The sequence below is a fragment of the Cryptotermes secundus genome, unplaced genomic scaffold (assembly GCF_002891405.2).
Source record: "Cryptotermes secundus unplaced genomic scaffold, Csec_1.0 scaffold760, whole genome shotgun sequence".
NCBI classification, from domain to species: domain Eukaryota; kingdom Metazoa; phylum Arthropoda; class Insecta; order Blattodea; family Kalotermitidae; genus Cryptotermes; species Cryptotermes secundus.
Genome location: NW_019739971.1, coordinates 123,731 through 150,175, shown reverse-complemented (window position 1 = coordinate 150,175; position 26,445 = coordinate 123,731). Strand labels below are relative to the sequence as shown.

The following is a 26,445-nucleotide window of genomic DNA, read 5'->3' as shown; positions in this document are numbered from 1 at the left end:
TTTGGGTACGTCGGCCACTATTTGGCTTATTGTACCAGCCCTGCATGATAGATGATGAATGTGGAGCAGTAGGTGGAATGAAAATTGGCAAAAAAAAACCCTGCCCCAATACCACTTTGTCCATCACAAATCCCACATGTCGTGAACTTGGCTCGAACCCGGGCCGTCACGGTGGGAAGTCTGCGACTAACCGCCTGAGATATGGCACGGCTGACGTTTAAATCAACAGATCCAAATTTAAAGACGAAAAAAAAAAGTTTGTAGAACTCAACCGAAAATATGTTAGTTTTCTTGTATTGTTTCCCTTCTGGTTTTTTGTATAAAGTTAACACAACATGTAAAGAACATGTCTATGCGTTAGCAAGTTTCATTCCTCAAATCAATTACTGTCACAGGTTTAGAACACACTTCATACGAGAAATATGCAGTAACATTATGGAGCGAATTTAGTTTCAGTCCGTATCAGTTAAGGAGCTGGGATAGCGTAGCCGGTATAGCGACTGGCTACGGGCTGGACGACCGAGAGGTCGGAGTTCGAGTCTCGGTAGGATGAAGAAGTTCTTCTTCTTCACGTCGTCCAGACCGGCTCTGGGATCAACCCAACCTCATATCCAATGGGTACCGGGGGCTCTTTCCCTGGAGTTAAAACGGCGGGGGGTAAAACTGACCACTCACCTTCAGCTAGTGCCGAGTTCAAGAAAATGTGGATTATATACCCACTCCCACATACGTCTTCATGACATAGTGCTTAATTAGTTAAGCACAGGGACAATTATAACTTTTAATCAGTTATCTATAAGCCGAATTTATTTCAAGTTCAACTTTATATTTTAATAGATTTATCAAAAACGATTTAAGATCAATAAATTAACTGACACATATTATATAATTCATATGATTCATTTTGGTATATAACATTTATTTGAAATATTTTTCTATTGGCTTTATGCAGTTACTTGTACTATTATTATTATTATTATTATTATTATGGCTCTACAACCCTTTGTTTGGCCTTGGCCGCTTTTTTCAGTTTCTTAATCCTATACACAGTCGGTAGGACTCCTTGGATGTGGGATCAGCCCGTCGCAAGGCCGCTACCAACACAGGACAACACAAACACAGAATAAATGCACACATAAATCCATGCCTCGAGTGAGATTCGAACCCACGGCCCCAGTATTCGAGCGCAACACAAACACAGAATAAATGCACACATAAATCCATGCCTCGAGTGAGATTCGAACCCACGGCCCCAGTATTCGAGCGGGCGAAGACAGTTCATGCCTTAGACCGCGCGGCCACTGTGATCGGCTGCAGTTAGCTGTAGGGGAGGGGTAATTTGAATCTGTTGGCACAGCGAACAGAAATGGGCCTAATGTAATAGCCCGCAATTATTGATCAGTATGAATCATTGTTTCAGTGATAAACAGAAGCGGAAGAACTGAATGCTTGAAGGAAGAAGCTGCTCCAGGGCCACAATGTTCTCCATAAACAGCGCATGGACTACCTTGGGATTGCACCCGGACCTCTGCTGTGAGGCGACTATCCGCCTGAGATAAGACACGACCTTACTTTATGTAAGCCCCTGAATATATACGAAGTGCGTCTGAAGCAGCTGATAAGGAGTAGAAATTTTACAGCATATACAGTTATAAAATTTATCGTGAGATTTCGTAAATCAATTTATGACCATAAGTGATGCAGAACTTCTAGAAAGTACTGAACGGACATGCAAAGCATGGATACGTAACTGCAGATTAATTAGCATCGGAACAGCCAGTGATCATAGGCCAAGGTTAATTTGTTTCGAAACAGAACGAAGCCTAATTTGGGCGGCATTCCTCAGTCCTTGTCTGTTGTCTCGAACAAAACTTTACATATCAGCAGCCATCTGTGCCTTTCCCCTAAAAATTCCTATATATCTAAGATTTTTAAAAATATTGTCAAGTTTTACGTGGTGTGCGTGACTTACAAGGTGGGTTTCGGATTAGATGGTTGGATTTATTGACACCTTATTCACACAACTCGGGACTACAGGCAATTACAGCGCTATTGCTACTCTGCACACTTCATAGTTCACTGTTACACACGCACTAAAGTTCTCAGACCAAGATTGAGATGGGAAGAATGTGTGTGGCAGGACATAAGAATTTTGGGTGTAAGGAACTGGAGGAATGTAGCATCGAATGGAAAAGAATGGCGAGCAATCCTGAGGAAGGCCAGGGCCCACAAAGGGCTGTCGTGCCAGTGATGATGATGATGATGATGATGATGATGATGATGATGATGATGATGATAACTAAACGTGCTTCTTAAAGAAACCATTGACAGAAGAATCTCGGTGAATATTAACGTAAGATACAATACTTCAATATATGAATCTCTTACATAAACAGATCCACGGAAGCCGGATAGTGGGAGAACATAAGGAGCCGGATCACGTCATACTACCTCCTCAAAGTGATAGGATAAAGTAAAGTAACGGGTGATACTTACAGCTCCCTGGATATCTCGGGCTGCCGCGATTATAACTATCTCTACCCATTCCTTCTGACCACCCATCTCGGCACTCTCAATTAATTCCCCCATCGCAACCCTCAGGAACGTAGCTTGTCAGTCCTGAAGCACTTCATGTAACAGGAGATAAGCACCCCACATCCGCAGCCTAAGATATGGCCATAATATAGTTAAACCCAAGGAGTAAGAGAGCCTTGCGGAATTTCACTTCTCTCTGCCATTAGGGACTGAAGAAAGGGAGTGCTGAGGGACGAATATTGACGTTACAGTTGGGTGAAAGAGATAAATGTTAAGCTTAGCTTCGTTCATTTATCACAGGGGCACATATTATTAGCAGGCATATTTCTTAGTTTGCGTGTGTTGCAGACAGCGGAAACTTTGATCAGTAACTGCTGACTTCTTAATTTTGAGTTTCTTGCCGTTGCTTGTTGAGCCGGTGTAACTCTGCCAGTAAAAGTGAATTACTGTGGGGCTGTAAGGCCCAAGTTCAATTCTGACAGGAATATCAGGTCTTTTTCCCATCCAACATCTTGACCAAAGATTACCAAGGGTTTTCCCACTGAGATAAAGGAGCCGAAGATGATAAGGCACCTACAATTAGTTTAGATATTGAGAATGTGTGGAGCTTCGCCTCCACTTTTGTCTGCATGGCTTCGTGGCTTTGCAGCCAGAGACAGGGGCAATTTTAACTGTGTATCATAGCAAGTGGACTTAAAATTAGTTTCGTAAATGTTAATTGGTTTGCAGAGTTCTGTCTTCTGGGACATAACGTCGTGTAGTCCGTTGAAATTCAACTGCTGTTTTCGAGGAACATATCGCCTCCATCTTCATGCTTGTTTCTTGCTTGACTTATTTTTGACCCTGAAATGGGGGCGGTATGTTCCTCCAAAAGGTATATAGGTTGACTTTCACCCTACTACAAGGCTTTATAACCCAGAAGATACTCTTCATAGTCACTGATGTCAGAACCTGAAATCAAACATAGCCAATTGGCTCATTTGTATGTTACTTAAATAACCTGAATCCAGTACTGAGCTTGTGTAGTTATGAAGAACGAATTATGAGTTTTGTTGTGGATAATGAATATTGAGGGGGCCAGGCCAAAATTAATAAGCAAAATGTAATTTTTTCTTAGTTTTAGTAAACTTCATATTAAGGGGGTCCATCGGCCGCGCCATAGGTCAAGCTGGGGAAGTCGCTGACTTCCCACCGCGGCGGCCCGAGTTCGATCCCGGGTCTGGTCAAGTGGGATTTGTGGTGGACAAAGGGGCGCCTTGGGCAGGTTTTCTCCGAGTACTTCGGTTTCCCCTGCCAATCTTCACTCCACCAATTGCTCCACAATCACCCTCACCTATCATCTGGGACAGGTACAATAGGCCAGAAGTGGCCGCAGTACAAGGGACTTAGTCCCATCCCACTAGCAATAAAATAATAAAAAAAGGGGGTCCATCACCATGTTCTGAGGATGTAAGTAAAGAAGATGGCTTGCAGACATGTAGGTTGTCTGCGAATATGCTAACTAAGCAGACGTAGACAGGTGACAAGGGATGGTCCTCCAGATTGTGGTTTCGGGAGGATGGCAAATAAACCTCATCGAAAATATTAGCATGGTATGAAATTTTGCAAATGGCATTGTTACTTCCTAGGAAACTTTGAAAGCTCCAAATTTCATGGATATAAATTATTAACCCCTAATAATAAATCATTAACCATTTAAATTACGAACTATGTTTCTATAAAAAAAGCATGACATACTTTAACTCATTAATGTTTCTGCTGACTTATGCCTCCAGGTATTGTCTAGTGGCATCTTGCTCTCTGTAAGGGCGAGGAAAGAATCACACTTCCAGCGTTGGTATGAGCACGGTGAAGCTCTGAATTTCAAAGGCGATGATAGTATGATCGTAAAGACGAGCAGGATGGCCAGCAGGAGAGTCTAACCTCACATTCACAAAGTCCCTTTACTTTCTCAGCGATAATTAGTAATGTATTCAATTGATTTCTAACCCGATACCTTCTGTCCCGAAGGTAACCTTAACACGTAAGTAAAAGAAAGTAAAACTAACCCTGTACCAGGCCGGGAAGGTCCATAGGGTTGTGAGACGTTGAGGGTCCCACATTATCTAGACAATCGGCTCAGAGATGGCGGTAAGGTTGTCAGCGTTACGCGCCGGCCGCGCTTTACTCCCCAGGAAAATTATTTAATTAATTCCTGGTACTCATTTTTGTTAGAGGCTGAGTAAACCCCAGGGCCTAGTGCGGCTGGAAGGATTAGGTCAACTGAAAAAAAGACCTCATCGGGTTTTGAACCCGCGACTTTCCGGCTTGTAGCGTAGCCCCTCCACCACTACCCTACCGAGTGCCCCTAACCTTAACACGAGGGTATCAAAACATATTACGAGTATAGCTGAGATGGTTAGGTGATCAATACGTTTCAAAGTAATGTACTGAATAACTGATTAAAAATAAATATTTGATTTCGAAGAGAAGGTACTGGAAAGTTACCATTCAATGCAGAACATTTTTCTTCTCGTCTGTTGTCTAAAAATGTAAAAATTAGAATCATAGTTTTGTCTGTGGTTTTGTATGGGTCTGAAACGTGGTTTCTAACATTAAGGGAGGAACACAGACTGAAGGTGTTTGAGAACAGGGTGCTGAGGGGAATATTTGGACCGAAGAGAAATTAAATGACACGAGGTTGGAAAAAAATTACACGATGAACATCTTCGCCATGTATAATTAGAAAACTCAAGTCAAGGATGATGAGGTGGTCAGGGCGCGGAGCACGAATGGGGAGAAGTGGAATGCATATATGATATTCGTGGGAGCGCCAAAAGCAAAGAACCACTAGGAAGACCAACACATGGATGAGTGGATAATATTGTAACGGATTTGATCTGCGCTTTGTCAGGCAACAGCTCTGAAAACACGGTCCAACATGCAACAGTAGAGGAAGCTGTGTTTTCCATGTACGAGGTGACGTCACACAACAGTAGGTAACGGTCACGTGACATTTATTTGCTGTATGTCCGTGCAGCTGATGCCAATGGAATGGCTGGGTACTTATCACGTGACGTGTGTTTCGTGTGATGCATGTCTGTTCCTCGGCCATATTGTGCTGAATTGTGTGAACCGACGTTTCGGAAGAACGTATCGCCTCCATCTTCAGGGTAAACGAATTAACGAGCGAGGAACCAGCGTGAGCAGGTGGCTTCAAACTGAGCCGACAGTCGGATGGATGCGATATGTTCCTCCGAAACGTCGGTTCACATAAGATCTACACGGCGCCACATCCCAGAAGACGGAATTCTTCATAGCCACCGCCGTGAAAACGTCAAATCTTACATCCTTAGCAAGATAAGAGTCATATCATCATTTGTATCTCTTCACCAGAGGCTGTTTCTGATCCAAATGAATGCAATCCCAAATTTATTATTCTGTTTCTTTATGCTGGAGCCGGGATCTCTACATCCACTCCCAGTATGCTTTCATGGCGTAAGTGCTTAATTAGATAAGTACAGGGTCAACTTTAGCTTTTATTCTCTACCACAAGTTGGCACCTTACGACAAAGGACTAGTTTCTACAGAAAGTATGTTTCCTTTCCGTTCTATAAAACCGAAATTAACGGCCGTGGGGATTCGCTGCGCTAACCACGCGACACCATTTATCCGCTAAAGTTGGCACTAGCTTCGTCGACAAGCGGCGGTCGCTCGACAGGCGGACTACAGGCCATGGAGTTAAGTTTCTTTTTAGTTTAATATGTTTCCTTTAATAGAATGCCGGGACTGGCGCAGCAGTTCGTAAACTAGACAAGAAAAGTGAGTACGGTGAAGCATATGGAAGGACTGTGACAGGCTCCAGTCCTTTCACGGAATTCAGTTATTTCCTCTACGACTCTCATGAGGGCACTGGCCTACATGTGATTGTCTTTCTTGCTTTCCACAGCTCGGAGCCCTTAAAAACATTTGTGGGAAGGAACGCACGCGGTACATGTCACAGTCCGACTGGCTCCTTCATGGCGTTCTGAAGAGTAACAGGCGAATGTGTTGGGCGTAACAGCCCGGAACGGCATAACATGCGTTCATTTCCATGAATGCATTTCACTTTAAAGCTAAAAGTACGGGCCTATCTGAACTAATTACTATTATTAAACTGGAAAAACTCCTACAAAGACACGGCTGAGCCTTACGATACTTGATTTACAAATATAAACTACTTGATACATTTATATTTATTTAAACTTGGTTCATTTAACGACAATTGAAATTTGTAATATTATGTACCGTCAAATATTAAAATGACTAGAGGATAATAAATTTGAAAAGATGTGATCGTGGCCTATTCCAATATTTGCTTCGAAAATATTCCAGGGTAGCTGGTCTCCGAACCGGGATTTGAATCCATTATCTTCTATATGCGAAACAGGAAAGTCCACCTCTTGACAGCGACAATCAGTTAGGTGTTAAAGCACTCACTCTACATTCCAGGTCTTCTAAAAATATACGTTACCGAAATAATTAAATTGCTTACATTTATATAACGTATGACCATTTCAATAAATTTCTGTATACCCTTTTCACTGCGGGTATATTAGATTTTATTTTAACTTAACGTTAATGAATATCAGTGTGGCACAGTTCAAATATTTAGGATTGATCTGGCTTAGGATAAGGACAGTGGAGGGCTCTTATGAACATGGTAATGAACTTTCGGCTTTCATAAAACGTTGGGACGCTCTTGAGTAGCTGCGTGACTGGCAGCTTCTCAAGAAGAGCTCACCCCTATGAAGTTAGTTAGTTAGTTAACTTCATAAATGACGTGTACAACACGGACATTTTAATTTTCTAACCAAGAAATGAGAGTTAGCTCACTGTAAGAAACAAAGACAGGACTAGTCTTAGTTACCACGAAATTAATTTTCGAAAACGAGGGACTGTGACGTCACACATCTGTTCTATTACACTCTGCCGCGGCATCTCATGATAATAAGGTTTACAACTGCCAGACAAGTATCGTTACACGTTTTAATGGGAAGCCTTAATGGCCCAACCGAAAGCATTAGCTCTACGGAAGTGATGCAAATGGAGACACAGAACTCTTTTATGTGACTACTAGAGACAATGACTCTGACAAAAGACAGACCCGTGCTCTCGTCAGAGAGGGCGCCCCACAATAACAAGACCTAAACAGTCAAACAAAGAAATATCTGGTCATGAGCCCCAGATTGGGCTCGACACCTAGATTGATTGATTGGTTGACTGACTGACTGACTGACTGACCGTCAGTCGCAATGTGACTTTGACTCTGACTTGACTTCTAGAGGATTCGTCAGGAAGACGTCGTTCAAGGCAGTTCAGCAGTTGATGTGTTAACCTTGAGAGTGTTATAATTGTTTGTGTGTCATAGATACAGCACTCTTGAAAGTGTAACAATGAATTGTAGTTACGACGTGTGAAATTATCCAATAAATCGAAGTATCAAGTGCGGAACCCGCTATTTACTGTCGCGTTACTAGGATACACGCGACAATATGTTGGCAACGGCACGGAAAGAAATTGGTGCAACCTATTTTAAGGTACATTTAAGGTAAACTGAGATACACCAAGTAAACTAGATTAGGATAGTCGGTTTCCGGAATAAGACTCGAGTTTAACTCCAGTTTCATCTAGGAAAGTTTTAAGGGCTGTTAGTGCGACAGTGATTTTGAATCCTGTGTAAGCTCAGCCAAGCGAAATAACGGCGAGGAACATCACGAAGAGTTTCCTCATGGGAAGGTGTAATTGGTCAGTAAATCACTCCTCCTTTACCACAACGAACTGGAAGACTCTTCCATCGTGCGGTTGTGTTGTCATTACTGCACTTACGAAACACCCATATATTTCCCTGCTGTTACGTCGCTTCTTCGTCCGCATAACGCACTAAGGAGTCAGGTTTCATTAAAGAACACAGGGTCGCATGAACGTCACACAGGAACCTGCTCTGAATGAATATGTGACGGTGCGAAGCCCTCAAGGGAGCACTGTGATCACCAAGTAGAGAAGACATGAACTTTCTTTCTTTTTAATTCATGGGGTGGGGTGACAGTGAGTTCACTGGGTACTTCGGCCACTATTGGGCCTACTGTATTATCCCCAAATGATTGTGATGATATACGTGAACGGAGCAGATAGTGGAAAGAGAATTTGCAGAGGATCCGGCCACTATTGGGCCTATTGTATATCCCCAAACGATTGTGATGACAATGTGAACGGAGCAGTTAGTGGAATGAGAATTTGCAGAGAATACCAAAGTAATCGGAGAAAATATGACTCAGTGCCACTCTGTTCACTACAAATTCCATACGACCTTACCCTGGATCGAACCCAGGTGGCCGCGATGGGAAGCCGATGTTTAACCAATTAAGCTATAGCACGGACATACACTCTTAATACTCAAATTTATATACCTCATTAATTCGTAACTCGCCTTACTTTCTATTTAATTCTTTATTTTTGTGGGCTACATGTTTTGGTTTTTCAATGTCACCAGGCCTCAAACATCAAATACGTAGATGAAACAATTACAATATGTAAATGTACGACACATTTTGCGAACTGCACTTGTCTCACAGAACTCATAAAAGTTAAGTGTTAAGCATATATTATAACGTGAGAAAACATGCACTATAAAATTCTGCAAAACTTGACAGCTATTTTCACTTGACTGAACAATCTACCTTGATCTGGTACACCCAAAGTGGGGTCTCCGTGCCCGCAGAGAAGCCCACTTCGCCTCCAAACACGTAGATATTCTCTTTGTAGGCAACGGCCGAGTGTTCCTGGAGACAAGGAGGCCGCTCTCCTGAGGGTTGCAGTTCCTCCCACCGGCTCTCCGCTGGCAACAGGAAGTAAAGACATGTCAGTATACTCGGAGCACAAGGCACTTCAAGGTTCCGATGGATTAACCTTTATAGATATGGGTAAGGTCGTAGTTTCCTGTTCCTAACTGCATAAAATCAGCAGAAATATAGAAAAAAAGAGCCCTACTTCAGAAGCTAACAGTTGCTTATATAATCAAGAAATTGTTTATCTTTCGTGAAAAGGAAAGGATCATTAACGCGTGCACAACACTTCGCAAAGAGATTTTAAACTGGGCCAGATTAATCCAACCCACACACAAATAACCTACTTCTTGAACGCACATTTTAACATAATCTTCCATGTGTCCCTAATTTTCAGAAATTATCTCTTCTTTTTAGGTTCCTTCATTAGAGCTTTTTAACAATTTATCGTCTCTCTTATGCATTCTACAGGACACGCCCGGTATGTCCTTCTTGATTTCCAAACCGTAATATTTTGTGCAGGACTGCCTCTGTGGTCTAGTGGTCAGAGTCCCGGGTTCGATTCCCGGCGCTACCAGATTTTCTGAGAAGTAGAGGGTCTGCAACGGGATCCACTCAGCCTCGTGAGGATAACTGAGGAGCTACTTGAAAGGAAAAGTAGCGGCTCCGGTCTAGAAAACCGAAATTAACGGCCGTGGGGATTCATTGCACTGACCTCGCGACACTCTCTATCCGCTAAAGCTGACACTAACTTCGCTGACAAGCGGCGGTCGCTCGGTCGGTATAGTTCGCTTGCGGACTAAATCCACGGAGTTTGTTAATTTGTTTTGTTTAATATTGGTGAAGAATATAAATTATGAATTTCCTCACTATGCAATTTTCTCCGTCGTCATATTTATTCCTCTCTCTTTGGTTCAAACGTGCTGCTTACCAGGCTGCTCTCAGTCAGCTTCAAGCTATGTTCTTCCCTCAGAATGACAAAACAACAACAATTTCACAGAGAAAAAATTATGTATTTTCATGTTCACATTTCTAGATTGGAGACGTAAAGATGAAATTAGTAATGATAGAATTATAAATATTTGAAATCAATGCGACACATACCAAAGAGGGTGGTCTAGAGGTAACGGTTTACATTTGTGCTCGATAAATTCTCGTTCATATTCTCGAAGTCAAACCCTCATGGAAATGCAGTGATATCACCTCGGTCAGGCTTCCAAATCCTTTCCAGCTCATTAGCCGTTTTGCCATCCTACGCCGTATAGTCTAAATACTGGCAGGGTCGTTAAATATCTCCCCCTCCCCAAATAATGGTGCCCCTTGGTTTCGGTTTCGGAAATCGCAAATTTGTGTCATGATATATGAGTAAGCAGACGTCCACACGACACTGCGGAGTTAGTGAAGCTTTAATCCGACGCAAACAAACGCAACTTCCAGCTAAAAGCAACTGAAGTCAATCTGATCGCTCGACTTACACGTGACGGCGATGTAATGCAATTTAGTAGCAAGCCTTGCCTGAGGCGATCCTGTTAATACAGCATTTGTTGACGCTGCAGAGAACGCTACAGTTTGAAGGCAGAAGTATGTCAAACAAACTTCATTATCCTTCATATACAAGCGGATAAACAGAACTGGTATCACGGCTGTTTGCATCCGGTTTGGATATCAGCCGAGGGATCAACCATTTCGCTGCTGACGATTTTCCTTAAACTAATTCCATGAAGCAGAGTCCTTCTTGAGAAGCCGCCAGTCGCTCAGCTACTCAAGAACTTCCCAACATTTTATGGAAACCGAAGGTTCATTACCGTGTTCGCAAGAGCCTTCAATTGGTCCATATCTTGAGCCAGATGAATTCAGCCCACATAACCCTATTCTATTTGTCTAAGATACGTCTTAATATTCTTCCCACATCTATGTCTAAGCCTTCCAAGTGGTCTCTTTCCTTCTGACTCCACCCCCAAAGCCCTATATACGTACATTCATGTTCACCCTCATGCTTGGCACCTGCCTAACTAATTCTCCTTGATTTTGTAATTATATTCCCGGGAATTTTCCTCAGTCTCTACAAACTAGTGCCGAACTGGCCCTTCCAGTTCAGTGTTCATCTCATTCAACGCCAAATAGTGGTTTTTCAGCAAATACAGTGTCGCTGCCTAACCTAGAACTAACAGCGTACAGGTCAGAGCAGAGGAAGTGTGAGTGATGGAACCCATACTACAGTCTACAGCGTCTACAGCTTAACCACGCTGTATAAACGACAGACGGTGTAACTACAAGGAGACCATGCGCAGGAACAGGAACGGAAATGGGCGTGAGATAGTTTCTATGTAGTTATGGACTGTAATAAAAGAGAAAGTAAAAAAGGACGGACACAAAAAAAGACAAAAAATGAGAAATGGATAAAGGAGACAGAAGATAAAGCAAAATAAATAGAGACAAAAGAAGAAAAGGAGATGGAAGGAAAGAGCAACTTCTGTTGCTTTCTTGTGTGATCTGAGCTTCTTACGGCGGTGACTCTGAACATCTCGATGTCAAGTATATAGCCGTTGTGTATTCCGCCGTAGGTCAGGAATCTTCATAACCACAATCCTACAGAGTAAATGACATCTGATAAAAGTTTACTGATATTCGACAGATCGTGCTGCCTCTGTTTTCAGGATCGAAGAATAAGCGATGTAAGCTAGTAAGAAAGCAGCAAGCTGACTCTTCGCCCTTGAAGATGGAAGTATTATTATTATTATTATTATTATTTATTTATTTATTATACTGCAATTAGGTTTTAGCCCGGTGGCAGTAGTACACAATAGGATACAACAGACAAGTAACACACATTACACTAAGTGACAACACGTTCAAACAAAACACAATACACAAAACACAACAATAAGGACCCACTACTACAATGAATACAAACCAAATACGATTAACAACTACAACAATTACAGAGAAATACAAACAACTGCAACAAATACAACAACAATATATTCCACCGAAACGTCTGTAAACTTCAATCAAATTACATATAGTCACATCCCAGAAGACAGCGCTCTACTCTCTGCCTTCTTGTTTACTTCTTCTAAGCGCTGATGCAACTCATTCACATGCTTAAGATAAAAACATGTCCATGTGAATGAAATTCTGATCCGTTACTATTGTTCCTGGAGGAACGCTGTAGCGTAGTTGGTTGAGGCACTGTGCTACAGACCGGAAAGTTGCGGGTTCGATTCTCGATGTCATTGGATTTTTCAATTCACCTAATCCTTCCAGCAGCCTTGTGGCCCTGGGGTCGACTCGGCCTCTAACAGAAAATAGTACCAGAGATTTTCCTGGAGGGTAAAGGGCGGCCGGCGCATAAGACTGACTACCTTACTGCCATCTGCAAGCCGATTGTCTAGAAAATGTGGGAGCCTCCACGTCTCACAAACCTATTGGTCTTCACGGCCTGTTACAGGGATAGCTTTACCATTTACTATCATTCCCCAATAAGAAGAAAACCAAAACGGAAAGACAGGTGAGTTGGAAAATATACACGTATTAACCCTAGCAACAAACACTATGAAAGAAAACAGAAACGTATTTTGATGTTGCTTACGCCTTCGAGTGTCTGACAAAACTGCAGACAAACCGAGATTTTAGATTGGTTTCCGTAAGGATGGAGATGACCATCGAAGAGGAGACAAACAGGTTAATTTTGGGACCTCATGTTCCACATATTAAGTATAGAAAAATCCACACTGAATTGGAAATTATCCAACCGCAGATATGTTGCATGGAATTTCAGCTTGTAACCACGAGGAAACCTGGACCCATTAGCCCTGTACGAGTTCAATCACAATGCATCAGTAGTGGTACCCCTCCCATTCGTCTGCAAATGGTGTAATCCTAGCTCATCATTGATCTGATAGTCACATCATGCTGCAGGCATGTTTGCATTAACTGGATGGACACCAAACAGCATTACAACATGATTTTCGAGACGGAATATGGCCCTAGGCAACGCACTACAGTGCTTCTGTAATCTAATCGATTATGCTGGCTGATGGAGGATTCATTCTTCCGTAAAGACATCGAAAGTGGGGCATCGCTGGCTGGTACCGGTAGACGCGGTGTAGTGGTTGTCACTCATGCTTCGAATTCGTGGAAGGGGGAAAAGCAATTTCGAATTTTGAACAGGAAAACAACCTTAGATTCATTTTTCTGACTTAAACGCTTGATACTTTTTTCTCCATTTACTTCCAAATTCATCATTCATAATCACCCTATCACCGAAAGTCGAGATCGGATAATTATCATTCCTGTTTAGTGTTCGGGAAGTCCCAGGTTCAAATCCCAGACCGGAGACTGGGGTTTTCGTGGATTTTCTCAATATCTCCAGGCAGTTGCTTATATATTATTTCAAATTGGGCTTTAGTCCCTTCCTTCCACAGCTTTTAGATCCATCCATCCAAGCGGCAACAAATACGCAAGCAACAATCGAATAACTTCCGTTGCTACGCAACGGCGCTGTAAACGCGCCTTCTTGACAATAGAGAGGCTGTGTTTTCTGAGAGATCCGTGCCGAGGGGTTATAAAAAGGTCAAAGATCGTTTGAAGCAGTCGAGTTTCGAGACGGTNTTGCTACGCAACGGCGCTGTAAACGCGCCTTCTTGACAATAGAGAGAGATCTGAGAGATCCGTGCCGAGGTCAAAGATCGTTTGAAGCAGTCGAGTTTCGAGACGGCAGCCTGCCAGGATATGAGCTTGGGAGCAGAGGAATTGAACTCTGTCCAGTCTTCGGAACTGGCAGTTGCAGAATAATGGCAAGAAAGGAATTAGTCTGTGAAAAAAAGACTTCATATGTGATTTGAATTTAACAGTGAGACTGTTAAAAATCCGTTGCCAGGATACGGCTAGTGAAGCCTGAGAACCTCAGTTCGTGTGTAACGGTTAGCTGTAAAGTGTGTAGATCAGAGATAGCCCTGAAATTACGTGTAGTCCCGAGATGAATGTATAAGCTGCCAATAAATCAAATCACGTACAAACTCCTACATATGACAATTTTATTTTACGATATAATCATTACTTTTTAAACATACGTATAATGAAAACAGTAATTCTTATAACAAAGAAACGCAAAGGGGAACAAATTATTTCTTGAAGAATACCGTCTTCTGGGATGTGGCATTGCGTAGATATTGTGTTAACCGACGTTTCGGAGGAAAGTATCGCCTCGACCTTCAAGATATAAGAAATCCGCGAGCGATGAATCAGCTTGAGCAGGTAGCTAGCCAATTCTTGACGCCGTCAACTTGACACTAATGCCAATGCAGAGATCCTGCAGGCATTACTACAAAGCAGAAAATGTAGTTGAGAGGTAAAATAGAAAACCAATTACACCAATCGGTATTAGGATTTCCTGCTGGGCCTTAATGTCCTTGAGTGCTGTAATGCTTGTCAGTCCTCGATCGCCCGGTTGAACGAACAGCTTCGTATCGGGGGATGACGAACATAACGAACCCAGGATAAGCCTGAAGTGTAATGAAGTTACCGGCAGGGGCACTCGGTTGCCTCTGGCAGCAAAACTGTTTAAACCCCAGCCTTAATTATAAGTTTGCTGGTTACGTGAGTTAATGCGTTCCGAAATGAGAAACCCTAGAGTTGCTAGGAAGAGAATTCATACAATATTTCAATTTGAGCGCACACAGGCACTCCGTGGAATGTGCTGATTAGGAACGGATTCAAGATCAGACGGTTATCGCTAACATGATGATTAAGGAAATGACCCTACTGACTTAATTCCACTTTCCTAATTTTCCTTCTGATAAGAAATAAGATGTTATAAGGCAAGTAATCGACAAGTAAAGAAACATTGCATGATCTACTGATTGAATAGTCGACTTTATTTACTCTGTGAATTACCATCACTAAATTCTGTGTGTGGTATGCACTGTCTTCGCTCGCTCGGATGCCAGGATCGTGGGTTCGAATCCCACTCAGGGCATGGATGTTTGTGTGCGTTTTTCTGTGTTCGTCTTGCGACGAGCTGATCGCCCGCCCAAGGAGTCCTACCGAACGTGTAAGATCTAGAAAAACCGAAGTGAACGGAGAAGATCATGGAGGTAGGCCTAGGCTCACTGGGGCTGTAGTGCCAAGGAAAAAAAAATTCTGTGTGTTGAATTTATTTCAAGGCATTATATTTACTTGGTCGTTCATAGTTGCCGCGAAGTCTAAGGAATGAACTGTCTTTTCGCTCAAACGCTGGGATCGTGTGTTCGAATCTCACTCAAGGCATGGATGTGTATGCGTTTATAGTGTGTTTGTGTTGTTCTGTGTAGGTAGCGGCCTTGCGTCATGCTGATCCCCCGTCAAGGAAGTTCTACCGACTGTCTAAAATTAAGAAACTGTAGTGAAACCAAGCGTTTCAAGGATGCCCTGTGCTCCAAGTGGGAACAACAGGAGATAGATAGATAAATAAATATAGAGAGATAGATATTTGTTTGTTTTATGACGAGTTACAGACACTATGTTAAATCTAAGGCTTTCACAGCGGTCATTATGACTTCCGAGATGCCACGCATGTGGGTTGGCTAAATTGCACCACTTACGGGAGGATCGAACTCACACTGCCGCCGTTGCTTGCTACTTGTTTCTTGTAGGTTCCTTTATTGGATTCTCTTCAACCCTTATGATGGAGTCGATAAGTTTCTCCGAAACGTCGGTGTATTTCTACCGGATTTCAGTGCGTTACATCACATAGTACCGTACTCTACCTAGTTACCGCTGTAAAAACTTCAATTAAAATATAATCGTGCTTTCTGGCATTTGATGTCGTCAAGTCTAGTAGATCTGGGTGGATTGCCCATAAGGATCTACCAGATTATACGGTGTCATGGCCCCAAACAAATTAATTTTCGTAGCCTCCGGAAATGAGAACCTCAAATCTCAGAAGAGAAATGTATAGTGCGTGTTTAACTTACAAGTGCTGGGGGCACGCAGTAGCGTAGTCGGTTGAGGCGCTGCGCTACAAGCCGGAAGCTCGCGGGATCGAATCCCGATGAGGTGGATTTTTTCAATTTACCTAATCCTTCCAGCCGCACTATGGCCCTGGGGTTGACTCAGTCTCTAACAGAAATGAGTACCAGGAATATTTTTGGAATATTCTTCGGAGTAAAGCTCGGCCGGCGCGTAAGGATGACACAACCTTACCGCCATCTATGAGCCGATTGTCCAGATAATGTGGGAGCCTCAACATCTCACAACCCTAAGGGCCTCCACGGTCTGTTACAGGGATACCTTTACTTTACTTAATTACTTACAAGTGCTGAGAAGGGTTTTTTTGTTAAGTCTCATATTCCAACGTCCGAAAACAAACTGTCATAATGCTGCAGCAATCCGCCATTTTCCGCACGAGTGGCTCCGAATTTTACAGTGCAGTGAGCTGAACATTAGAACGCACTTCGACATATCGACCGAGCGGTATATACTATGCGCGTATTTGCGAGGTTTCTTGCATCCCAACATGTTCACGTACGAGGATTAATTCCTAATTTAACAGCAATTTGTTTCTTTTCAGTGGTGTGGCTGTAGGAGACCGCCTCTGTGGTCTAAGATCCTGGCTACAGACCCAGAGGTCCCGGGTTAGATTCCCGACGCTCCCAGATTTTGTGAGAAGTAGTGGGTGTGGAACGCGGTCCACTCAGCCTCCTGAGGATAACTGAGGAGCTATTTGAAGGAAGTAGCTACTCCGGTCTAGAAAACGGAGATTAACGGCCGTGGGGAACCTTTGCGCTGACCACGTGACACGCTCTGTTCGCAAAAATTGGTACTAACTTCGCCGACAAGAGGCGGTTGATCGGTCGGTATAGTTCGCTTGCGGACTACAGGCCACGGAGTTTTCTTTTTATTTTGTGGCTGTGGGGAAAACAGAGAATTGTGAGATGGTAGATTGACACAATAACGCCACAGCATTTTAATCATCACATCACTTGAGTTTATGAAAGCGAGGACAAGCAAATTTAATATAAGTGAAGGGAGCGGAATAACATGAAGATTACTTCCTCCTGGGATTTCACGCTGTGCGCGTCAGTCACGGCCGCGAACACCTCGAATACAGAAACATTAGAATAGTGTATGAATATTCCGCTGTTCGCAAGTTTTTAAAATCTAACTTAAAACGGAATTTAGTATTTAGTAAAAAGAACATTTTTTATTAAATGTGTTCTACCAGACAATTTGTTGTACACACATGTGCATATATGGGCTATATTATGAGGAAATATATTTTTAATGTACTAATACTAATACTGATGAATTATCGACGAGCTTTATATTAGTTCTTAATATTTTTTTCTGGTGAATCGTGAAATTACGGCCCTATACAAGATAGCGAATCGATTTCATACTGGAAACCGACCTTCATCATATTTTCTAGAAATGATGCAGTAGTCCCCTTGAGGCTCTAGAGAACCCAAGATTAGGTAAGGTAAGGCAAAGCTATCCCTGTAGCAGAACATGGAGGCCCATACGGTTGTGAGACGTTGAGGGTCCCATATGATATAGACAATCGGCTCACAGATGGTGTTAAAGTTGTCAGCCTTACGCTCCGGCCGCCCTTTATCACCAGGAATATTCCTGGAACTCATTTCTGTTAGAGTCTGAGTCTACCCCAGGGCCATAGCGCGGCTGGAAAAATTAGGTAAATTGAAAAAAAAATCAACCTCATCGGGACTCGAACCCGCGACCTTCCAGCTTGTAGCATAGTGCGTCAACCAACAACGCTACCGCGTGCCCCCTGAACTCAAGAGTAGTCTGAAAATAATTCTGTCAATGTGTAACAACGAAACAAAAAGGCTAATATCTTGCGTAAATCTAACAACCCCATGTACAAATTGGAGCTGGCACAAGTGTCACGTGACTACACTGAATCTAGACAAACACGACATCGAGAAAGGGAAACAGAGGAGACAGCCCGAGAGTGACTTGAATGCCTTTCAGATGAAATGGATGGTGAGAGGATGAAGGGAAGGTGGGATGTACCTTTGATTAATGATTGTTCGTTTCCACGCCGACAGTTACCCGCCTTTCCTTCTCATTTCTACACAGTAAGTCACAACTGCCAACACCACCATGCTAAGTGAACATCAGCCTACTCATGCTGTAATAATGTGCTTATAGGTTTCGAAATTCAACTCATACTGCAGCAGCATTTTTATTGCTTTCAAAATCACGTGCGCTCATTCTCCCCCTCCCATGCGAAGAATTTTTATACAAGAGGGGATCGTCTTGATTTAATGTTATTCTTCCAGAAACTGGGTGTCTAGAAAGTTATGCTTGTCACAAAACTAGGTTATGAATAATATAATAGTTTTAAGGAACATTCAACGTGACTATTACTCAACTTGACATTTCGGAAATGAATGTGCAAAGGTACAGAAAAGGAAATCTATTATATTTCTTGGGCAATGATATTAATATTAAAAAACTGCAGCGCTTCATCCGCTGGAGCGCGCCGTTAGAGCAGTGCAACGCATGGCCCATGAAAGATATGCAGGGAGATGCAGGCCTGTATACTGTGACATGACGCCTGGAAGCCGGAATAGTGGAGTCACAGCAGCGACGAGACGTCCGTTGCTAGGCAACGGCTATGTAAAAACGCTCTCTCGGAAACGAATATGCTGTTGGAGGCAGCGCCTTCTATGCGATCGTTACAGAAACTAGGTACAGAGGACCAACGTAACCGGGGACGTCGGAGAACGAATTTATGGTTACGGGGCCCGAAAGTAAGAATAACTTGGCTAACGATGGCCAACAGCGAATTTCCTGGCAGATCGATCGACCTGGAGCGTGCTGGAGTTATTTAAAATTTGAGGTTCTCACAGCGGTGGTTATGAAGAGTATTGTCTTCTGGGATATAACACCGTGTAGCCTGTTGAAAGTTAACTTCCAGTGATCGAGGTTACCTCTTTCTAAGGGACCCAACTAAGTATGTGTCTTCCCCCGTCACCTAAGGACGGTAACAGATCCAGTTCCCGAAACATCGTATTTTCTGGTCTCTAGAATATCGGACGATGGGAAAAGTCCGAAGACCCAGTACTTCTGAGTGTCATACACCATCGTCAGAACCCTTTCAGAATCTACTTATGCAACTTATGCTGACCAGTTTCTCTTTTGTAGAAACAAAACAAAATGGCGGTTGTCTGTGTGTACCTTTCGATTTGGACTTGATAACTAATCACTCACTGGAGAGAAGTATGTGAAAACTAGAAAGGAGTCAGATCATAAACACGCCTACAAATCTGACATGAAATATTATCATTCAACGATTACGAACATGGACACAGTTCAATAAAGCAATGAGTTATACCAGATGATGGCCGCGCCATAGCTCAAGCGGTTAGTCGCTGACTTCCCACCGCGGCGGCCCGGGTTCGATCCCGGGTTTGGTCAAGTGGCATTTGTGGTGAACAAAGTGGCGCTGGGGCAGGTTTTATCCGAGTACTTCGGTTTCCCCTGCCAATCTTCATCCCACCAATTGCTCCACAATCACCCTCACCTATCATCTGGGGCTGGTACAATAGGCCAAAAGTGGCCACAGTACAAGGGACTTAGTTCTACCACACTAGCAATAAAAAATATCCCAGATAATGATGATAATAAGAATAATAATAAGAATTCGTAACGTATTTTGAATTTAAAGTAACGCAAAATTTAATCGACTAGAATTCTAAATTTAACGTTTGTGCTGGAGTCCAGCAAGCCTGGCCAAGGACAAAACTAAATTATAAATTTATTTTATCTACGCGAAACGCGAATAATATGATTTCCAGGACCAGATGTCTGTATTAGGAAAGTGTGCGTTATGAACTGTACCCCGAATTAGTTCATCTGAATTGGATTCTTCATGTTGGACACATAAGTGTCGGCCAAAATATTTGCATATTTTTTTGTAAACACTATATGACCATCCTGCAGTCAAGTTCAACGCCCCCATCGTTTTCAAACTCGATATGGTCTTGGACTTTCCTCTATATTCCGGAGAATATTTGGCAAGGCATTCCTGACCACAAGGCGCCAGTATAAGCAAACGCGTAGTTGGGCTGTTCTTTCCATCCTTCGATTGGCAGAAAAAAAAAAGCTATCCCTGTAACAGGCCGTGAAGGTTCACAGGATTGTGAGACGTTAAGGGTCCCACATTACCTTGACAATCGGCTCAAGATGGCGGTAAGGTTGCCAGCCTTACGCGCCGGCCGCGCTTCACTGCCCAGGAAAATGATTTAATTAATTCCTGGTACTCATTTCTGTTAGAGGCTGCGTCGACCCCAGGGCCTAGTGCGGCCGGAAGGATTAGGTCAATTAAAAAATCCAATGACCTCACCGGGACCTGAACCCGGGACCTCCCGGCTTGTAGCATAGTGCCTCAACCAACTACGCTACCGCGTGCCCTTAACGACAGTAGAGAATGCAGAATAAACGATCGGATTAAAGAGGATGAAAATTGTATGACTCGAAACATGGAAGGAACCTTCGAAATTGCTCACTGTATCCTCCCGTTCACGTCAGCCGGAGGCTTCTGCTCAAAGAGAACACAGACCTTTCAGAGGTCCGCCTGACGACAGGCATGTGAAGTCAGAAAACGCTGGTTTGGGGCGCTAACATATTCCTCTGTCACTGCGTGGACCTGCACTGGTCGCATGTCTGAAAGCATTGTCTTCTGGCGTTCCCTTCACCTCGAGGCTTTCACGCGATGAGAGGATGTTAATGATTTGCTAGCGCAGCGCAAATCCTTTGATCTCTGTAACTGTGTCCCGAGCAATTCTCACACAATTCCAGTAATCAATATAAGAGTGAGAGGCTAATCGGACCTCATGAAAGGAGGATAGGCACGCCGCAGGTAGAGTTGCCTTCCCGTGTTTCAGTTTGCAACCCAGAACAAGACATCTCGCTTCAGCTTGATGTCCAACTGAAATGTACAGGACAGTGGATTCATGCTTCTTGTGTTACTGAACGTTGCTGTTCAAATTCTAGAAGTTAAGCTTATATATCGTCCAAGAGCCGGGATAGCGTAGCGTTCGGAGACGAGACCCGGTGAGATCAAGAATTTTATCTTCTCCACGTCGTCCAGACCGGCTCTGGGGCCCACCCAGCCTCCTATCCAATGGGTACCGGGGGTGATTTCCCCGTAAGTAAAGCGGTCTGGGCGTGAACCTGACCACTCACCTCCAGCTAGTGCCGATCAAGAAAATACGGAGCTATACATCCACTACCCCATACGCCTTCATGGCGTAGTTCGTTGAGAACAGGGACAACTTTACCTTTATCTTACCTTTACCTATCGTCAAATAAGGTAANGTGAAGCTGACCACTCACCTCCAGCTAGTGCCGAGATCAAGAAAACACGGAGCTACACATCCACTACCCTATACGCCTTCATGGCGTAGTTCGTTGAGAACAGGGACAACATTACCTTTATCTTACCTTTACCTATCGTAAAATAAGGTAGTAATTTCATTATTGTCGGTAGTATCTGGAAGAAGACGGCAGTGGCCTATTTGACGGCACTACTTCTGAATTTTAATCAAGATTATAAAAGACTATAAACGACGTCCAGTGTGATTGATAAATGTTATGTTTTTTTTAACTTTTCATGATTTACATGTTTCGGTCGGAGCGACCATCTTCAAAAGGACATTAGCAATATATACAGAAACTATTATTACAATGTGATTGGTCATTATCAGTACTTAACAGAAACTATTACAATGTCATCGATACAAAATATTAGCCTATTAGTGTCTGTATGTATTGATAATGTCCTCCTGAAGATGGTCGCTCCGACCGAAACATGTCAAGGATCAAAGGTCAAAAGACACACTTATCGGTCACACTGGACGGCGTTAATAATCTTTTATACAATGAGCTGTAGCCTAGTTTTTAAGCCTGATATGAGCATTAGCCTGAGGCTGTGAAGGAAGTTACGGGACATATAAGAAGTGGCAGCCGATCACCCTGCCATCATTCGAGCCGAATACTTCAAGACACAAGCCTGAACTTGAAACCGTCAGTCAATTAGTACTTACTTAAGGGAACAACTAAGTAAGTGAGAACCTAAGTGAGTAGCTAATTAAGTAAACGCCTAAATAATTGAGCGCATAAGAAGGCGCCTAAGTACATGAACATCTAAGTGAGTAGCTAAGTAAGTGAACACCTAAATAAGTGAGCGCCTAAGTAGTTAGTTAGTTATTGGAGAGGGTGGGTTTCCCCATGCACTTAGACCTGTATTGGTCCATTGTGCTTCCCTCTATGATTTCTACCAGTCTCTATATCCTACCGGTACTGGTGCTTACCATCAGTTCCGCTCAGCTATCGAGACCGGCTCTACTAGCTGAGAGGTATCTATAATGCTTCCCCCATCTATCAGAGGCCTTAGAGACTGCTGCTGGGCGGGAAACGTCCTTGAATTTGGCTCAGTGAACTCCTTTGGAGATATGAGGTTCTTTTACGTGCCGTAAAGCTACGACACGGGACCCACGGCTTAAAGTCCCTCCCGGAGGACTTGTTCCCTGAATTTTTCCGCCCTTAAAAATTCGACGACCTCCGCCGGGTATTTGAACCCGCGGTACTACGAGTCATGAGGTGGAAACGTTACCTCTAGACTACAGAGGCCGCTGAGCGCCTAAGTAAGTAAGCATCTAAGTAATTTAGCGCTTAAGTAAGTGAATGGTATTATTTCTGTCCTGTATTTCTAAATATATATGAAGTTCTTGGGACCCATGCCGAGGCCCAGTCATGTACAAGTATACTGAGCACGTATCTTACACCAGTATTCCGTCCATCGCATCCATTGTGGGGCGCCTGAAGTAAACGTCTCCACAAATAACGAATGAACTGTGGTCACTCATTACACTGTTGTTACAAAAAATGACGTATCTTCAAAGAGCTAATTAATATGTTCTAAGAATATTACGGTAATGATGCATTGTATTTTAAAGCAGAAGGCTGAAGAAAAATGCGTTTCTACATCTCATTGCAAGCTACAGACTTAATTCTGTGAATTCTGTCGAACTACATTCATTGAAAAACAAGCGAGTCACAAAAGAAGAAAACATAGCTTTTAAAAGGTAACGCTACCAGCAAGGACATTCTTTTTACATTAACTTAGCTATCGTATTTCAAATGCTGAAGCAAACGAAGTTTCGTTTCTTCAGATATATTGTCCAAACACCCTATAGATTATTTTCTGGTTGAAGGAGGGGAATGATAAAAAAATAAAATAATGGAAATTTGGACGAAAAGGGGCGAAGAGAGGAGGAAATAAAATAAATAAAGGGAGAGCATGAATGCTTCTCCCCTAGGAGGAAGGGGAAGACATCACATGGGATTGGAGTTCAACAAAGCATATTCTGTGCATCTACCACTCTCCCTTTCAGCTTAAATGTCCTGTACAAACTTAGATCCCCTTGCAGTCATCATTAGACGAGCCCCAGACTTGCCGCAGAAATTCCCGGGAAGTCCTTGAAGTTAGGCAACTCATCGAACCGTACTGTGTAGCAGGTTAGTCTAAACAAACTTCAAGGGGTTTCTCGGGTTTGAACGCTTTTCTATCGAAGTGGCTTCTGTTGGAATGAGTAGAATGGGTGTAGCGATTGGAAATGTGAGGGGAAGACGTAATTTTTGTAACCACCCTTCTGATTCTCTACTAGTGCGCCATCCCCTGTTTTAATGTTCGTTTAATATAACAGAAAGAGTGACACCCTTACTAAAGAAAGCCTCCGAAGATGATATGACGGCAGAATAAACTATGAATATAACGTACCCAAATGTAATCTAAATAACTCAATGAAGCATCTAACAGTCCCTCAGCCAATCCTCCGCTTCCTGTAGAACTCATATATTCATTACAATTTTAACACGGGCCCACCACTGTAATTCATTTCTCTAAAAGCAGACTTAATACTGTCACGTGTGTTAGTGACTGTAGAAGGGGGTTGGATTGGTGAATAGATTTACTGACCACTTACAGGTCGTAACTACAAATAATTATAACACTATTGCTGATTTCCACACTAAGTCTTCCCAATTTATTTCCACTAGTCTTTACTTGGTAACAGCTCTCCACAATGGCTATTTCTCTGCAGTGTTATCACTACACATTTCCTGGTAACGAATCTTAACAATGGAGATTCTTCAGCTTCCATTCTCCGCTGGTTAATACTCCACAGCTGAACCCTCAACTCTGGGTAGCTCCAATTGTCAAGATAACTCCTCGGCACGGACCACATAGATAACACAGTCTTTATTGTTGAAACTTGTTTACCGTGCCATTGCATAGCAACGGTCGCGGCGACGACCCCACAGAAAACAGTCTCTCTATTGTTGAGGCTTGTTTACCGAGCTGTTGTTTAGCAATTGGTATGCACGTGACAATATCCTCCTACCATCTACGCATCTGTATCCCACTTGATGTCTTACCTGAAATTTATTTGATAAAAATTTTGAACGAATTTCTCCTCTCTTCCAGGCCCCTCTCATTCGTTTCGATTTCATCGCTCAGTAATGTTTACGGAAGAACATAAATTGGGAAGAGCCACATTTTGGAGTTTCCCCCGGCTTCTTCTCATTTCCTTCCTGTTTGGTTCGACTATTCTTCTAAGCAACCTGTTCTCAAACATCATCCTCTATATCTTTCTCTTAATTTGAGAACCAATATTTCATACCCAAAAGTACTCTATATTTATTGAATGTGCTGTATCTAAATTTTTATCATTTGAAGTTATATTCTTCTTAAATTTTTAAGCCCAAAGCATTTCTGAAACCTCTTCTTTCGAAAGACATCCTCTTCACAATAAGAAAGTTTTGGAGATTTTTGTTTCTCAAAAGCTGATTCAGAATTTAAAAAATATAGTCCCGGGTTTTAAACGATTAGGTCCATTATAGAGAACGGTCACAATCGTTCAGTTTATGTTTCTTTTAACTTAAAACACGATTAATATATTCAACATCGAACGAGCCAGAAGGAAAGAGACCACTGGGAAGACGAAGGCGTAGGTGGGTGGACAATATTAAAATGGATCTTAGAGAGATAGGATGGGATGGTATGGATTGGACTGATTTGGCTGAGGATAGGGACCAGTGGAGGGCTCTTGTGAACACGATAATGAACCTTCGGCTTCCATAAAATGCTATGAAATTCTTGAGTAGCTGCAGAATTGGCGGTTCCACCAGAAGGGCTCAACTCCACGAGTGAGTGCACTTTTATTTCTTAAATTGTACGAAGGGCGTTCCGTATATAATGGCTCCTATTTTTTTTTTGTGTTAATATGTAACGTCTGAGCTGCATGTTGGTGTGTTGTAGTAAAGGTTGTACCTTCCCGCCAATGTACTGTTAATTTGGTTGTCGTGCGACAGATAGCGACAGCAGAGCAGTCTACCAAAATGGCGTCTGACATAGAAGTGCGTACGAAACAGAGATGTGTTATTGAATTTCTCACTGCAAATTGCACCCACTGACATCCATCGACGCTTGCTAAAGGTGTACGGAGACGATACAGTGGATGTCAGCACAGTAAGACGGTGGGTAGTGCGTTTCAACAGTGGCGAAAGTGAAGTGCACGACAAGCCACGCCCTGGGCATCCATGCTCAGCTGCCACTCCTCACAATGAACAGCGCCTCGATCAGCTCATCCGTACAGATCGGCAGGGAGATACGAAGTGGACGAGCCCACGTATATGCAACGAGTTAAAAATACCGATACACCACGGAGACATACAGACAATTAAAAGCTTTGAATTTTCATCAAAATTGGTGTTACATTTTCGATTACAATATCTTCTTTATAACTTACTTACTTCATTTCACCCGTTTCTCTTATACCCTATGGTGTCGATGTTTTTTTTTTCATTTTGATCATTTTTACAGACGGTAGGACTCCTTGGACGAGTTATCAGCCCGTCTCAAGGCCTCTACCTAAACACAGGACAACACAAACACAGAATAAACGCACACACATACCAAACAGCCATGCCTTATTTGGGATTCGAACACACGATCCCGACTTCCAAGCGAGCGAAGACAGTTCATGCCCTAGACCGCGCGGCCACCGTGACCGGCGCTTCTTTATAAAACGAAAAT

At 42.8% G+C, this 26,445-nt stretch overlaps 1 protein-coding gene across 2 annotated transcripts in view; it reads right to left on the bottom strand.

Annotated features, from left to right (window-relative positions):
- The window catches only part of LOC111872219, a 174,989-nt gene that overhangs the window by 48,741 nt on the left and 99,803 nt on the right, over window positions 1–26,445 (bottom strand). Inside the window, exon 4 of one of the 2 annotated variants that reach the window (XM_023865881.2) lies at window positions 9,234–9,391. The exons of the other annotated variant lie outside the window; for it this stretch is intronic. Coding sequence (XP_023721649.1) covers window positions 9,234–9,391 — 158 coding nt within the window. The remainder of the gene's footprint in view (window positions 1–9,233; window positions 9,392–26,445) is intronic. 2 annotated transcript variants of the gene reach the window in all.